The 15,578-nt window shown below is 46.7% G+C and overlaps 1 protein-coding gene across 2 annotated transcripts; it reads left to right on the forward strand.

The window, feature by feature from the left end:
- The first annotated feature begins 1,160 nt into the window (after positions 1-1,160).
- TRMO (tRNA methyltransferase O) lies at positions 1,161-11,801 on the forward strand. Of its 2 annotated transcripts, XM_043487067.1 has the most exons (5): positions 1,161-1,311; positions 3,425-3,599; positions 4,422-4,579; positions 7,521-8,162; positions 11,335-11,801. In XM_043487067.1, exons 1-5 carry the CDS (start codon positions 1,236-1,238, stop codon positions 11,592-11,594), a joined length of 1,311 nt encoding a protein of 436 aa, XP_043343002.1. In that variant the 5' UTR covers positions 1,161-1,235; the 3' UTR covers positions 11,595-11,801. The 2 variants fall into 2 exon arrangements, with proteins under 2 accessions (XP_043343002.1, XP_043343003.1); XM_043487068.1 differs by lacking the exon at positions 3,425-3,599 and having other exon boundaries at positions 1,187-1,311.
- The last annotated feature ends 3,777 nt before the right edge of the window (positions 11,802-15,578 follow it).

Genomic DNA, 15,578 nt, shown 5'->3' on the forward strand with positions numbered 1-15,578 from the left:
TTTCTGATAGTGGTCTATTAGTTCATGACACATGAACATGTTTAGGAACAGCTTTTCATGGTTGTTAAACTTTTAAATCTGTGGAGTTTTATGATCCTGAATAATTTGTTTTGCGGGCAATATGTCTCTCTCCCTCCCCCTGCCCAAGAAAAAAACAGGATAAAAAACTCAGAAGTAGAATTAAGTATACAGAGAAACTTTATAAATATACAGGTGAGAGATAAGGTTACAAGTAAGTAGGTAAGAGGCCTTGGTGGCTTAGATGGTTAAGAATCTGCCTGCGATGCAGGAGACCTGGGTTCAGTACCTGGGTGGGGAAGATGCCCTGGAGAAGGGAATGGCTACCCACTCCAGTGTTCTTGCCTGGAGAATTCGATGGACAGAAGAGCCTGGCGGGCTACAGTCCATGAGGTCACAAAGAGTCGGACACACACACACACACACACACACACACACACAAAGAGGCCGGGCTAGCGCTGCAGGGGTAACTGGTCATCGCAGGGGCTTAAAACTGATTCTTGTAGGCCCTCAACTTTTTAGAGCTTCCCCAAGACAATCACTACAATCCCAATGTATATGGCCGTTGACTCACTTCCACTCTCGCTTCAGCTCTCGTGAGGTACGGAGCACAAGGAATGGTCCCCACTTCTTATCCCTACCTAGTCAGGTGTAGAGCTACACATCCATTAGATTTGAAACGACGTTTACTTGGGTTTCTTCTCTGACGAAACATCCTTTTTCTTATGGGAAAATTGGGAGCATACAGAGAAGTATAAAGGAGCATCTGTGTATTCCCACTACTCAAGAATTAGTAACATTTTCTAACATCCTGTCATCTCGCGATGTGATAACTGCACATACATATTCTTTTATTTAGAAATTAGCGTCATGCGTTGGATGTCTAGGTTGCTTATCATTTCGAGTATCGTTATGCATAAATCTTCATCGACTTGTTCTCAATGGAAAGGGCGGTAACTTGGACCCTAAAACTGAAGCGGGTCCGCGCGAGACAGCACAAGACAGATTCAGCAGCGGAATAAGGCCGCCAACTTCCAACCGCCACCTAGCGGCAGCCTGGCCATCCCCCTCCCGGCGCCTCACTCCCCTAGCGCCCCGCCCCGCGCGTGCTCGATCTTGGCGCCATCCGCCGCCACCGCTACTGCGCAGGCGCCAGGTAGGGAAACCGGAAGCGGAAGGTTTGCGCGCGTCGGTGGGCGCCGGTGTGACCCGTAGCCATGCGCGACTTGAAAGAGTCCAGGCCTCGCCCCGCAGCGACCCCGTGCGGGTGTGTGAAGCCGGCCCTGGAGACAGGTAACTTCTAAGAGGCTGCTGGTTCTGCGCGCGTTAAGACCTCCAAGAGCAGGGAACCGCTTTCACTGCAGAGGGGGGACGGGAGATGCGAGACCTTGAATGGACAAGGGTTGTTTTTCCTTTTTATCGCGGAGTTACGGATCATGTGCTCAGGCGACCACGTGACGTGTCTAAGGCGAGCGGGATGATGTCATCTCTCTTGATCTTTGGTGGCTAAGGTTGGCAAGCTCTTGGCAGAAAAGCCACGTGCACTAAGAACTACTGTATACTGTGACCCCATGCACTCCCTTTATTGCTTAAAACTAGTTCGCTTCATGTATTGTGTTGTTTTCAATTGAAAGCATCTTATATGCAACCGGTTTCCTTATCTTTTATTATTCTTTGCCTTGTATTTAACACTCCAGTCAATCAAACTGGTTCGTTCTCTTCTTATGCTAGAAAATTTGTCATTTAACTTTGTGCACCTTATTCCCTCTATTTGAAATGCTCCATAGTCCTGACGAAGGTCACATACATAGTTATGGTAGCATAGAATTTTAATTATAGTAAGTCTTCTAAAAAGGAATTTTTCCTTTCACCCATGTTCTTTCCAGTTTATTATCTAAAAAGGTATAACAATGCATATGTATTGATGAGGATATTTGTATGTACTTATGAATGTTTTAAGAATATTGTTTTATAGTTGCATAACATCTAGTGTGCTGTGATCCATGGGGTTGCAAAGAGTTGGACATGACTGAGTGACTGAACTGAACATCTGGTAGAGGTTTCCCTGGTGGCTCAGTGGTATAGAATACACCTGCCGTATGACAAAAACCACTACAATATTGTGAAGTAATTAGCCTCCAACTAATAAAAATAAATTAAAAAAAAAAAGAATACACCTGCCGAGGCAGGAGACGCAGATTGGATCCCTGGGTCAGGAAGATCCCCTGGAGTAGGAAATGGCAACCCACTCCAGTATTCTTGCCTGGAAAATTCCATGGACAGAGAAGCCTGGCCAGCTGTAGTCTAGGGCGTCACAAAGTTGGACAGCTATAGCCTGGGGCGTCACAAAGTTGGACACGACTGAGCATACACGCGTGCACAAAACATCTGTTAGATTTTAAAACTATGAAGTCATTGCGTTAAAGAAAACACGTCTTCCTACATCTTTTTTTGACCTTTTTTTTTTTGTTTGTTTTTGCCTGCTTGGAAAAGAAAAATAATGATGGTGGGTTTTAATACATTGTGTTAACACTATTATGTAGAAAATTGTGCCTTCTCTTTTAAAAATTTTTATATTCTTAAAATTGTTTATTGAAATATAGTAGATATATAATGTATTAGTTTCAGGCGTACAGCAAACTGATTCAGTTATGTGTATGTGTGTATTCTTTTCACACATTCTCTTCCATTATAGGTTATTATAAGATATTGAGTATAGTCCTCCATACTGTACAGGAGGTCATTTTTGGCTGTTTTATGTAGAATAGTGTGTATATGTTAAGCCCAAACTCCTAATTTATCCTCCTCTTCCCCTTTTGGTAACCGTAAATTTGTTTTCTATGTCTGTGAGTCTATTTGTTTTGTAAATAAGTTCATTTCTATCATTTTTTTTTAGATTCCACCTATAAGCAATATCATGTGTTTGGCTTTCTCACTTAGCATGAAGTCTGGTTTGCTTAGCGTGATCACCTCTAGGTCTGTCTGTGCTGTGCTGTGCTTAGTCGCTCAGTCACGTCCGACTCTTTGGCCATCCCATGGACTGTAGCTGGCCAAGCTCTGTCCATGGGGATTCTTCAGACAAGAATACTGGAGTGGGTTACCATGGGCTCCTCTGGGGGATCTTCCCAACCCAGGGATTGAACCCAGATCTCCCTCATTGCAGATGGATTCTTTACCTTCTGAGCCACCAGGGAAGCCCAAGAATGCTGGAATGGGTAGCCTATCCCTTCTCCAGGGAATCTTCCCAACCCAGGAATCAAACCAGGGTCTCCTGCATTGCAGGGGGACTCTTTACCTGGTGAGCTACCAGGGAAGTCCCTACGTCTGTCTGTGTTACTGCAAATGGCATTATTTCATTCTACTTGACTTTTTGATTAATGATTTCTTACCTAATTTTCTTCTCTAGGGAATCTTTTAACTGAGCCAATTGGTTACTTGGAATCCTGTTTCTCAGCCAAGAATGGTACTCCAAGGCAGCCATCCATTTGTAGCCATTCACGGGCTTGTTTGAGGATTAGAAAAAGCATCTTTAATAATCCTGAACATTCCTTGATGGGCTTAGAACAGTTTTCTCATGTTTGGTAAGTTGTTTTATAGTTAGAAATGGTTCTCTGGACCAGAACTTGTCTCTGAGTACTCCAGTTGGAAGTACCCTTGGAGACTGCCATCCAGACCACCCTTATCTATTGCATGGGATTTTTGGACTGTAGACATGAATGTGAATGTTGGCATAACTTGGACACCCTCAGGGAAGTGTGGGATCCACGGAGGGGGCAGTTGTTCTAATTGTGATGGGTGACTTCTGTTGAGCTGAAATCTGTAGACCTCAGTTTTGCCCATGGGTCATCATTCTGTCTTCTAGACCAGGGGTCAGCAAGCTATGGCCCATGGAGCAAACCCATCTCTTCTGTTTTTGTAAGTAAGTTTGTGGGAACACAGCCACGAGCATCCATTTATGTGTTGGCGGTGGCTGCTCTTATGCTATAGCAGCAGAGTTGAGTGTTTATAGCAGAGACTGGTTGACCTGCAAACCTTAAAATATTTTCCAGTTGCTCCTTTAAAGAAAAAGTTTGTGGACTTTGCTCTAGACCTGTGAAGTATTAAGTCTACTCTTCCTAAAAGACAAAAGAGACCTTAGAAATCTTGATACTTTTAAGGTAAAGTGTTAGCTATATTAAGGCCTATGTTACACTAGCGTTACTTGCCGTCACTTAAATTTTGTCTCTGTTCATTCTTCCTCACCCCAGCATTTTTTCCCCCACTGATCATGTTTTAACACCATTAAAAGCGTTGTTTCTGTTTTAGTTTGTGAAGATTAGAGTTTTTTCCTCCTCCATGTCATTATGATAGATGAATTTCTTTGTCTTCTTTTCTTAATCAGTAATTTGGTTTATTTTCAACAGGATTTTGTTTGTTTTTCACAAAAATGGTCATTTGAGCTGTAAGGCAAAAGTACAGCCTCCTAGACTGAATGGTGCAAAGACTGGCGTTTTCTCTACAAGGAGCCCACATCGTCCCAATGCAATAGGACTGACCCTGGCCAAACTGGAAAGGGTAGAAGGTAATTTCTACTTTTACCTTTTTTTCCTTAACCAAAAGAAGTCTAATAAAATCAACATAGTACTCAGCACTGGCTGTTATTCACAGAAATACAAATGGTGTTAGTCCCTGAGACCCACCAGATATTGAAGAGAACGAAATGATTAAAGGAATGTGAGCATTGAAACACTTTGAGATAAGCTCTCATGGGATGCTCAGAGTTAGTTTATGTCACTGCACTTATCAGAAGTTTTTATTTCAAAATAACTGTTAAGATTTCACAATCATTAGCAACCAAATTTTTTTCTAACTCAAAATTCTGTAAATACAAAATGATCTAAAAATAATTGGACATGCTCAAAATTTAACACACAGCAACTGGTTGCTCATGCATATATGGTCAGCGCATGGGGTGGTCGGTCTTTCTTCCTTGCAGCCCCGAGGAATGAACGTGCATCCCAGCTGCAGTGCTGCTGTCCGCTGAGACGTGAGGCAGAGAGCTGGGATGAAGACCCCTTCGATTGAAAATGTGTCGGATTGTGGGAGAACCTGTGTAGAATACTAGATTAGTTTCAACGGCCTGCTTGTGTATAACATTGTTACTGAGCTGTTTGTTTTTGAAAGCTTCCAGATCTCAAATCCCTCCAACCTGATCAGCACGTTTGTGAAAGAGGCAGAAGATGGAGTGGCAGGTATATGGGAGATCAGGGGACATTCCAGGCTTCAGCTTGCTTGTTTGTAAAGTGGCCAAAGGAGAAGGATTCACCGTGGGATATTTTTTTGAGGATCTTACGAAGGCTCTAAGGGTACATTACAGGCTAAAAGATGAGAGCCATTACTTGATTTGTTCTTTCCGAGAGCTTGAACTCCCTTGCTGGATTATATTCAACAGGGCCTTGGTTAGGTTTTCCAGAAAAATTCTAGAGCCAATCCAACTTGAGTTTTCTCAATTTGTGATGGCTAACCAACTTAGGTAGTAGTGCTAGGACATTTTCTGATTGTTTGTGCAACCCACACGTATTTTCTGAGCACTGAATATGTGTCAAGCATTATTCTAGGTGCTGGGGATATAGTGGCAAACAAATTTAGATAAAAACCTCTGCCCTCCAGAGGAACTTAGCATTCTCATGGGGAAATCAAATCAAAGAGGTGAAGACAAACACAGCAGCTCTATAGACACTCTTATGTAAGTAAGCATTATAGGGAAAACCAGTGTTTTTGTGGTGCTCTGCAGTTATAAAGCGTGTTCATGTGTGTTATCTACAGTGGCTCGTGGACTTGATAGAGTAGCAGTCTGTTGTGGATGAGGGCACTGAAGTCTTGGATGTTTGATACCCAGCGGCATCCAGGCAAGAGTCCGTCTGACTTCAAACCCCTTGCGCTCTCACTTGTACCCCCGTGTCTTTTGCAGATGTCACTAGGCACAGTCTATCCCTTAGAAAGTCCAAAATCTTCTTTCCAGAGTTCCAGGTTCATTCACAATAAGCATGTTTTAGAAATCAGAGTCCTTTGTTAGTCATGTTTTTCTTAAATGAAGATATGATCGAATGTGATCACATGGAGTTTTTTGATTCTCATTGGACCAGTTTTCCAAGGGTTGAGTTAGAAGACTCTGCAGCAGAGTCTACTGGACAGCAGCTGTGTAAGTGGGACAGCAGGAGACCTCTCCTTAGTGTTTGGTAACGGTGACTTACGTCCTGCTTAGTTATGTGATGGAATATTACATTTCTCTTGCTGTGTAACATTACCACACCCTATCAGCTTAAACAGCACACGTTTATTACATGTTTAAGACACTATGATGTTTCTCTGGTTTAGGGGGTTGGGACACGGCTTAGCTGGGTCCTTGCTTAGCGCCTCACCACGTTTCAGTGAAGGCGTCACGTGGAATGAGTTCTTTTCTGGAGGTTTGACTGTGGAAGGATCCACTTCCAAGCCTACTCTGGTCATGGCAGAATTCACTTGCTTACAGTCGTGATCCTGAGGGTCCTGGCCTCTCGCTGGTTTTGGCTGGCGGCTGCCTCCAGCTCCTAGAGGCAGCCCATAGTGCGTCAGGCAGGGGCTTGTCATATGGGCTTTCCCAGCATGGCTGCTTGCTTCATCAAGCCCACAAGAAGAGTCTCAAGTGAATGCAGCAAACGCAGGAGTCTTAGGTAACATAGTCACTGGAGTGATACCAAGTCATAACGCAGGACAAGGGGATTATACACCACTAGGTGATGAGCGTCACAGGGCCACCTCAGATGCTGTTTGCCACCGTAGAAACCATCGTCAGTCCCACAGAGGTAATAGAGGACTCTGATGTACCTGGGCTTCCCTGGTACCTCAAACGGTAAAGTATCTGCCTGTCATGCGGGAGACCTGGGTTCAATCCCTGCATCAGGAAGATTCCCTGGAGAAGGAAATGGCAACCCACTCTAGTATTCTTGCCTGGAAAATTCCATGGGCAGAGGAACCTGGTGAGTTACAGTCCATGGGATGTCAAAGAGTCGGACACGACTGAGCAACCATCTTTCTTTCTGATGTACTTGGAGCAAAGCTAGAAACCTCCCCGTGATGCAAAGGTGAGCTGGCCCCACCTAGTGCCCGAAGGCCTACTCACTGTCTAGGGGGAGAGACTCTAAGCAGGCCGCTGCCGGACCACGTGACCAGGGCTCCAGGAAAGTTTGGGCACAGCTTCCTCTGCAGAGCCCATAAGAAAGAACACTTTTGTCTGAGAGCCGGAAAGGCCCTGGAAAGGAGGTGTTACGTGAGAGCCTTGAAGAGCACGCAGCAGTCTGATGGGTTGAAAAGAGAATGGGTTTCTAGGCAGAAAGAGAAGTGTGTATTGGCCCCAGCTGTAAGGGAGCCTGGCGCGTGAGGGCGTCGTGACTGAGCCTGCTGAGGTTTAGGCGGACGGTGTTGAGTCTCTGATTGTGCTGTTCCTCATTGTTAATATCTCTAAGGTGTTTTTCACATTACAGGTGGAGCTGTATACCTTTCTGGAATTGACATGATTCATGGCACCCCCGTACTAGATATAAAGCCCTACATAGCTGATTATGACTCACCGCAAAATGTGATCGAGTCTTCAGGGGACTTCACCTTACAGAATAACCAAGACAAGCTGAAAACCGGGTCCCAGTCTGAAGGCAACACCAATAGCTATGACTGGCAACAGCTCCCAGGGCACAAGGAGTCACAGCCCTGCTGCCGCTCTGAGGAGACGCCCAAGTGTCCTGGAGCCAGAACGTCAGGGGGAAGCAAGGCGGGATCTGACGATGCAGCAAACAGCCAGCAAAGCTCAGCTGAGCCCAGGGAGCGAGCGGCAGAGCTGGGGGAAGAGTCCGGCCCCAGCGTGGCACAGGACCAAAGTGGCCCACAGAGCCAGGAGGAGAGCCCTTCAGAGGAACACGAAGATAGCAGGCTGAAGAGAGGGGCAGGAGCCGCGGTCCCGGAAGGACGCAGCCCAGAGATGCCCCCCAGGGCCCCTCCCAGGGCGGCCGGTGCAGCCCAGCGCGCCGTGGTCCCCGCCTGGGTGAGCGAGGCCCCCGTGGCCAGCTTGGAAGTCCGGTTCACTCCTCACGCAGAGATGGACCTTGAGCACCTTGGCTCAGGTGAACCAGGTACTTCCCACTTCTCGTTTGTGAAGAAGAGATGAGCCTTTGCTAGGGGATTTGGCGAACTGGGTGTTTCTCCCATCCAAATACTAACCAGGCCCGATCCCGCCTAGCTTCCGAGATGACATTAGGCATGTTCAGGGTGGTGTGGCCATAGACCAAACTGGTGTTTCTGAGGGCAGGTATATAGCGTATTGGTCACTATGCCTTGTAAAGCAACGTGGGAGTGTAGAGTCAAGCTTGGACAGTGGCATCATCCGATGGCTTTCAGCCAGCACCTGTTCAGCAGAGGCCCAGCCGCTCAGTCACGTGTTTACTGAGGACAGCTGCTGCCCAGGAATAGGGCCTCTTGTCAGCTCGCAGCAGTCGTTCTTGGAGTTCTCAAATGGCATTCTGATGCTCAGTTGTGCTTGTTCTATACTTAGGTCGATCTTCTTTCGTCTGTTTCACTTGCTGACTAGAGAAATGTCTCATCTTATTTTAACTGTCAGGGAGCCAATAGCTCAGCCTTTGGCACAGAGCCCAGTAGTAAGAAGGAAAGAGTGTCTTACCAGAGAAATTGCCCCTATAAAGTCCCAGCACTGCAGAAGAGCCGCCACAGGGCTTTTCCTTGGCACCTGTTTAATACATAATGTTAACAAACATTGTCATCTGGTTTTTCAAGCCCACAAGCAGATTCCAAGCAGCTGTCTAGAATGAAGGAAGGGCCCGTTAAGAAGGGGGTTCAGTGGCTCCAGTAAGAAGTAGCCAGTTAGTTAGTTGTTGCCAAGGAGATGTCAGATCTCACCTGCCTCTAGGTGGTGGTGCTTCTCGTTCTATCCTAAGGCTTTATGTTTAAACAGAACATTTAATTTTTAAATTGATCTCTTTATTTTAAACGTTTCGTGAACATTGTTTAATCACTTCATCTAGTTCATGGGGGTCTTCCCTAATGGCTCATGGGTAAAGAACCCACCTGTAATGCGGGAACACCTGTTTGATCCCTGAGAAGAAAACAGCAACCCGCTCCAGTATTCTTGCCTGGGAAATCCCCCGGACAGAGGAGCCTGGCGGGCCACAGTCCACGGGGTCGCAAGAGTGGGACATGACTTAGTGACTAACCAACAGCCGCATAGCTCATGGGAGCAGGAGGTCACACCCCGCCTGGCTTGTGGTGTCTTGGTTCCCTGACCAAGGATTAAGTCCACACCCTCAGCAGTGAAAGCTCGGAGTCCTGACTAGTGGACCACCAGGGAATTGCCAAGGAAAGTCAGTTTTAAAAAAGGATTTTGTGGTAGAACAAGGCGGTGCTGCCTAAAAGGCACCACATGTTTGCCCCTTGTCTGGTGGTTATCATGAAATGCTTTCTGCTTTAGAAAGTTTTGTGTTTTTCAAACCGCAGTTCCTTGAGAGGCTACATTATGTCCTACTGATTTAAAAAATGGTTAAAAAGAGAAATAATGAACTGTAACTATAAAATGGGGGCCGATTGATTTATAGCAGCAGAATTGTGAGCCAGGACAGGAATAAGAAATGACTTCAGAACGTTTAGAGTCTAGAAAGGATAAAAAGATGTTGGAATGGGGAGGTGGGATTGGCACTGAAATAGAGTGCTGTGGGTACAGGCAGGAGAGTGTATTCTGACTTGGGGAGCAGAAAATCTGGGGAGGCTTCCATCTCCTTGGGGAGGAAATCTGAGAAGGCTTCTTGGAGGAAAGGGTGAGTATTTGGGCTGAGCTTGGAAACATAAGTAGGCAGGGAAGTGAGGCACCTGAGCCAAATGAACAGCCAAGCGAAGACCTGGAGCTTCTACAGAAAACAGTTGCTGAAGAGGGTGGTGTTTTGGGAACTCGTCTTTTTAGAGTGGCCTTAGAATTGTTTTATGTACCATACAGGAAAGGAATCTTAGCACTGCATAATTAGTCCTCAGTTTTTGACCAGAGATTGTATTTCAAGACTTTACTTACCAACTTTTTAATTGGACATAGCCCAGAGTGACATTTGGCTGTTTTCTGAAATCTGAATTTGTTTTCAGAAGGATAGGCAGCACCTCCACCCCCACTTCCACTCCAGATGATATTTTGAACAGGAACAACGTTCTGTAATGCACCTGCCTTCCTGGAAGAGCCTGGTCCTCGTTTGGATGTGTGTTATGGGGCAGCTGTTAAAAATTAGGTCACAGTTAATCTTTTATTTAAGTTTTGTGTGTAACGTATTTTCAAACATTATAACGCACCCACAGTGTTACAAACACGGGAGGTTTTTCCGCTTCCTGTGTTCACTGCCGTCCGAGCCCGGGGAACGGGGTGGCCTCCTCCTGGTGATGCACCGAGCTTGCTGTACCTGCTCCGACGTTCTGACAAGGGCTCTCCCATCCCTCGTACAGAAAGTAGCGTGGCTTTACCTGTGGGTGTGTGACGCCCTGCCCTGCCTTCAGGCAGTGCTCTGGCCCGTGCGTGCCCTTCTGAGAACGCTGGGACTGTCATGCCTTTCAGGGAGCATGCCTCCATTCTGAGACGAAAATGACAAGGAATTGAATTCAAGTCTACGTTGAGCTTCCTGAGTGGCTCAGCTGGTAAAGAATCTGCCTGTGGTGCAGGAGACCCGGGTTCGATCTCTGGGTTGGGAAGATCCCCTGCAGAAGGAGATGGCAAAACCCACTCCAGTGTTCTTGCCTGGAGAATGTCATGGACAGAGGAGCCAGGCAGGCTACAGTCCATGGGGTCACAAAGAGTTGGATAGGACTGTGCGCCTAACTTTCACTTTCTACACTGAGCATAGGAAAGTGACGTTTTGGGTGCACAAAAGGGAAAGCTCAGCTGTCCTGCTAGGAGACTGAGGAAAATTATCGCCATGGTTTTTCTTGCTCAGCAGATTTCTAATTTGGGTTGAGTGTGCATAAATTCAATATAATGACAGTACCACTTGAAGGTGACACTCTTTATGATGACTAAGTAGATTTCCAAGTGATACTCAAGGGTCCAGCCAGCCTCCACACTGAAACTCGCTGCGCTGAAATTTCACTTGCATGATTTTGATAATTAAGCCTTGGCGTCTTTTTTGGGGGTGGGGGGTGGAGGCTGTGTACCCTGTGGGAGCTTACTCCCCCAGCGGGAATTGCACCTGGATGGCAGGTAATGCGTGGAGTCCTCATCACCAGCTGCCAGAGAATTCCCAAACTCTGTTCTTCTTCCTGCAGGTGTTGGTCAGGCTTCATTTCAGTATTTTCAGTCAGCGGAGGAAGCAAGGCATGCCATCGAGGCTGTGCTGTCCGCCGATCCTCGGTCTGTATATCGACGGAAGCTCTGCCAAGATCGTCTTTTTTACTTTACAGTGGACACAGCACACGTCACATGCTGGTTTGGTGATGGTTTTGCAGAAGTCCTAAGGATCAAGCCGGCTTCCGAGCCGGTTCTGATGAGCAAGGCTGCGGAGTCCCCGGGGTCTTTGGGGTCATGAGTATCCGCCATGGAGCCTGTAAGACAGCTTAATTGACTTGGATGTGGCTGTTGGGTTATCAGTACAAGCTAATGACATGCCTTCTTTGCAAAAGGAAGCAACATGACGCTTTGTGATCTCACTGCTTTCATGTGATTTGGGTTATTCACCATATGTATTTGAAAAACATGTATTTTAATAAACTAAGAGATACAGAATTTGGAGAAATCACCATATCATGATTGCTTTTGATCAGTTAATGCTGAAGAATCCAAAGGCGATGCTATGTCAGGGTTTTCCAAAAGAAGTCAGTTGTCCTCGGTACTTGGTAAAATTGGGCAGAAGCTATGGGATGTGGTCAGCCATTCATGTTGGAGTTTTTTGTCTGAAAAAGCCTGATCTCTCTATTTTGTTCTAGATCAAACTGAGTTACGATATCTTGAGAAACTAACAAAATAAAGTTGTTATAAAGCTCTTTAGAGACTTTGCTCCCCGCACCCACATATGTGTATATATTTAATCCTGATTTCAAAATGGTGACTTTAGGATGTCTTTGGATGCCTTTGTATCAGAAAAGAAAGTCATTCTGAGAAGTCCAAGAAAAATAGCCTAGCTACTGGTTTCTTTCTTGTTTATTCTGTGACCATTCGCTGAGCACTGCCGTGAGTGGGGCTTCAGTGGTGGAATGAGATAAACTGGATGCAGTTCTTCTTGCCAGCCACAGTTGTGGAGGAAGAAGACACAAGCGCACTGTTGTATTACATCAGATAAACAGAGTAATTAAGTCTGTACACGGCTCCTGTGTGAGCACCACACGGGAAGCAGCTTCAAGAATGTGTTGCCCATAGGTGATTTTAGCGATGTGATCCCAGATAGCTGAAGATTTATGATCAGCGTAACCAAATTAGGCACCTGTCGACATGACACAGACTTTCCTAATCATAACCATAAATCTTAATAGCTGATTGATCATGGTTTTGAAATCAGCCCTGCTGCCCGTAGATACTTGCAGAGTCATTTGTGGCTCATGGCACTGCATTCCGGAAACAAACCGCATTGTCTTTGAGGTTACCTAGAACCTCTTGGGGAAGTATTACTAATTTGATTTGTAAAAGCTTTTTATTTAGAGAAAAAAGGTTCATGTGTGTGCTAAGTCGCTTCAATGTGTCCGACGCTTTGTGACCCTATGGACTGTAGCCTGCCAGGCTCCTCTGTCCATGGAGATTCTCCAGGCAAGAATACTGGAGTGGGTTGTTATGCCTTCCTTCAGGGGATCTTCCCCACCCAGGGATCAAACCCTCATCTCCTGTATTGCAGGCGGATTCTTTACCACTGAGCCACTGGGCAAGCCCTATAAATTCATAGGAAATTGCAGGAATAGTGCAGAGGGCCCGTGACCCCTTCACCCAGCTTCTTCTCAGGGTAACATCTTACATAACTATGGTATAATGTTAAAACTAGGAAATTGACATTGGTAACAATCCATCCTTTATTTTGATTTTGAATTCCTATCTCTTAAAATTCTTTGAGACTGAGTGACTTCCCTGGTGGCTCAGATGGTAAAAGCGTCTGTCTACAATGCGGAAGACCTGGGTTCGATCCCTGGGTTGGGAAGATCCCCTGGAGAAGGAAATGGCAACCCACTCCAGTACTCTTGCCTGCAAAATCCTGTGGACGGAGGAGCCTGGTAGGCTACAGTCCACGGGGTCGCAAAGAGTCGGACACGACTGAGTGACTTCTCTTTCACTTTCAGGTCTTGAAACACAAAATGTTGATATTTAATATGGAGAAAATAACTCTGAGGACCATAGCAGTCAACTTTCTAATAAGAGGACTCTTCCATTGTTTGCGGTTTTAATATACATTCTCAGGGTTTTGGAACTGAAACCCTAAATGTAACCCAGCTTAGTTCTCTGCCAGCTCATCAGTCTCTGCAGTATTCCTTGTGTTTGGCCTTTTCCCCCTGCATGAGCCCCTCAGTGACGACCCTTCACCCCTGCCCGGTGTAGCTCATTATTAAAGGCTTCTTCCTTTACATGAGATCAGATCTGTTCTCTGGCGACTCCACTCTCTGGCGGGGCCATAGAGCGTGAGGCTGATCACCCTCTCGTGTTTTTTTTTAGCTGTTTCTCACACAACATGTTCTCCAGCCTCTACCTACCCCCAAACCTTGAGTCCCACATGTGCGCTTTTGTCTCTAGGCAAGCAAATGTCCTGTTGTGAGGAAATTCCTATCTGGGTTATGAACTTCCATCCCTCAGCAAGAGAAATCATTGGAAGTAAACCTTCTATTCCTTCTCATCCCGGGAACTTTTTCAGAAGAAAGGGACACAGATGACGTCCACCTTCCAGGTTAGCCTTGGCTTTCCGGTGCCGGTAGGGGGAGCCCTGAAAGCTGATAATTTTCACTAGCTTGGAGAGTAACTCCAGGAGCTCAAGCCGTTCAGGTAATTTTGGCTTTCCGCCCATGGGCTCCAGCTTTCCAGAACAGTCACTAGTGCAGGGAATGCTGATCCTTGTCAACCACATATATATAGAAAGGAGAAGGGTGAGTGCCATTTATTACATTTTAATATTGTAGTTGGCTCAAGGTGTGGGATGGATTATTCCAGTGTGTGGAGGCTGGAATTAGCTAAACTCATGAGCTGTTGGTTTGTCAAGTTCTTGTTTGTAGTTTTCTCTTTATGCTACGGTCCCAAAGGACAAAGGCGCCGTTATAATGACATCTGTGTCAGCTACTACACTTGTAGCGGGTCCTTGGCACTGGGCTGCGTGCTTTCCCTCCACTGACCAGGGGTTAAGTGGTGTGCTCAGGGTCAGCCAGGCACTGAGGGTGTCAGCCCTGTCATCCGACCTGGCCCTGGAGTCGGCTCCCTTCCCAGCGTGGCTCTCACGCCTCCCCCTGGGCAGGGGCGGATGCTCCGCTGACCCTGCTGCTGTACTTGAGGCTCCATATGCTTCACTGGAGAAGGAAACGGCAGCCCACTCCAGTATTCTCGCCGGGAGAATTCCATGGACAGTGGAGCCTGGCGGGCTACCCTCCATGGGGTCACAAAGAGTTGGACAGGACCAAGCAACTAACACACACATAGATGCTTCATAAGCACAGCGTGCTGCTGACAACTAAATGAAGAACCGCGCAATGGGGGTCTAAGCATCAGTGAAGAGGGAGGAGAATAAGGGCAGAGATGCCCATTCCCACTAGCTCTGCCTGGCACCTCCGCGGTGTGGGAGCTGTGGGAGCACCGTGACTGGCCTCGGAAAGTTCACGCCCTGCTACCCGTGTGACCTTGGGCGGGTCACCGAGCCCATCTCCACCTCCCTGACGCCATGGACCTGTTGTTACAAGGACAATGCTTAGGAAAGTGTTTTCTAAACTCTTCTGTGGTCTGTAAACTTAGGTCATTTTAATTTTATTTCTTAAGAAACAGACTCACAGATGGATTGATTTTTGCCGTGCTGGGGCTTTGCTGCTTTGCGGGGCTTTTCTCCAGTTGTGGTGAACGGGGACTACTCCCTAATGACTGCGCGGGCTGCTCATCGCAGGGGCCCCTCTTGCTGCGGAGCACGGGCCCCAGGGTGCGAGGGCTCGCAGCTGTGGCTCACGGGTCCAGTTGCTCCGAGGCAGGTGGGATCCTTCCAGCCCTGGAGTCAAACCCGTGTCCCGTGCGTTGGCAGGTGGACTCCCCAACCACTGGACCACCAGGGAAGTCCAACTTAGGTCATTTTTAAATTGTACCTGTTGTCATCAACACGCTTTCTCTGACAGTCTGCTCTGGCTTACGGACCGGATAAGCAGACTCAGGAGAATCAAGGGGTGCTTAATGTCCAGCGTATGGAAGCCCTTATTTTATGATGATGATTATCATCATTACAGAATTTTCTTTTAAAGGACTTTTCGCCAGTTACAGGATGTTTTGCTGAGGGATCTGTCACAAAGTGCCCCCATCTTAAGGACCCAGGTGACTTTATGCCACCTGCCCACCTGGCTCTCCCTCCTGAAAT

This window comes from Cervus canadensis, chromosome 14 (assembly GCF_019320065.1).
Source record: "Cervus canadensis isolate Bull #8, Minnesota chromosome 14, ASM1932006v1, whole genome shotgun sequence".
NCBI classification, from domain to species: domain Eukaryota; kingdom Metazoa; phylum Chordata; class Mammalia; order Artiodactyla; family Cervidae; genus Cervus; species Cervus canadensis.

Excerpts from the sequence above, each read along its gene's own strand:
- TRMO (XM_043487067.1), top strand. The coding sequence starts at position 1,236 with ATGCGCGACTTGAAAGAGTCCAGGCCTCGCCCCGCAGCGACCCCGTGC. Across the intron at positions 4,580-7,520 it reads CAAACTGGAAAGGGTAGAAG|GTGGAGCTGTATACCTTTCT; the intron begins GTAATTTCTACT and ends TTCACATTACAG. Across the intron at positions 8,163-11,334 it reads CCTTGGCTCAGGTGAACCAG|GTGTTGGTCAGGCTTCATTT; the intron begins GTACTTCCCACT and ends TTCTTCCTGCAG.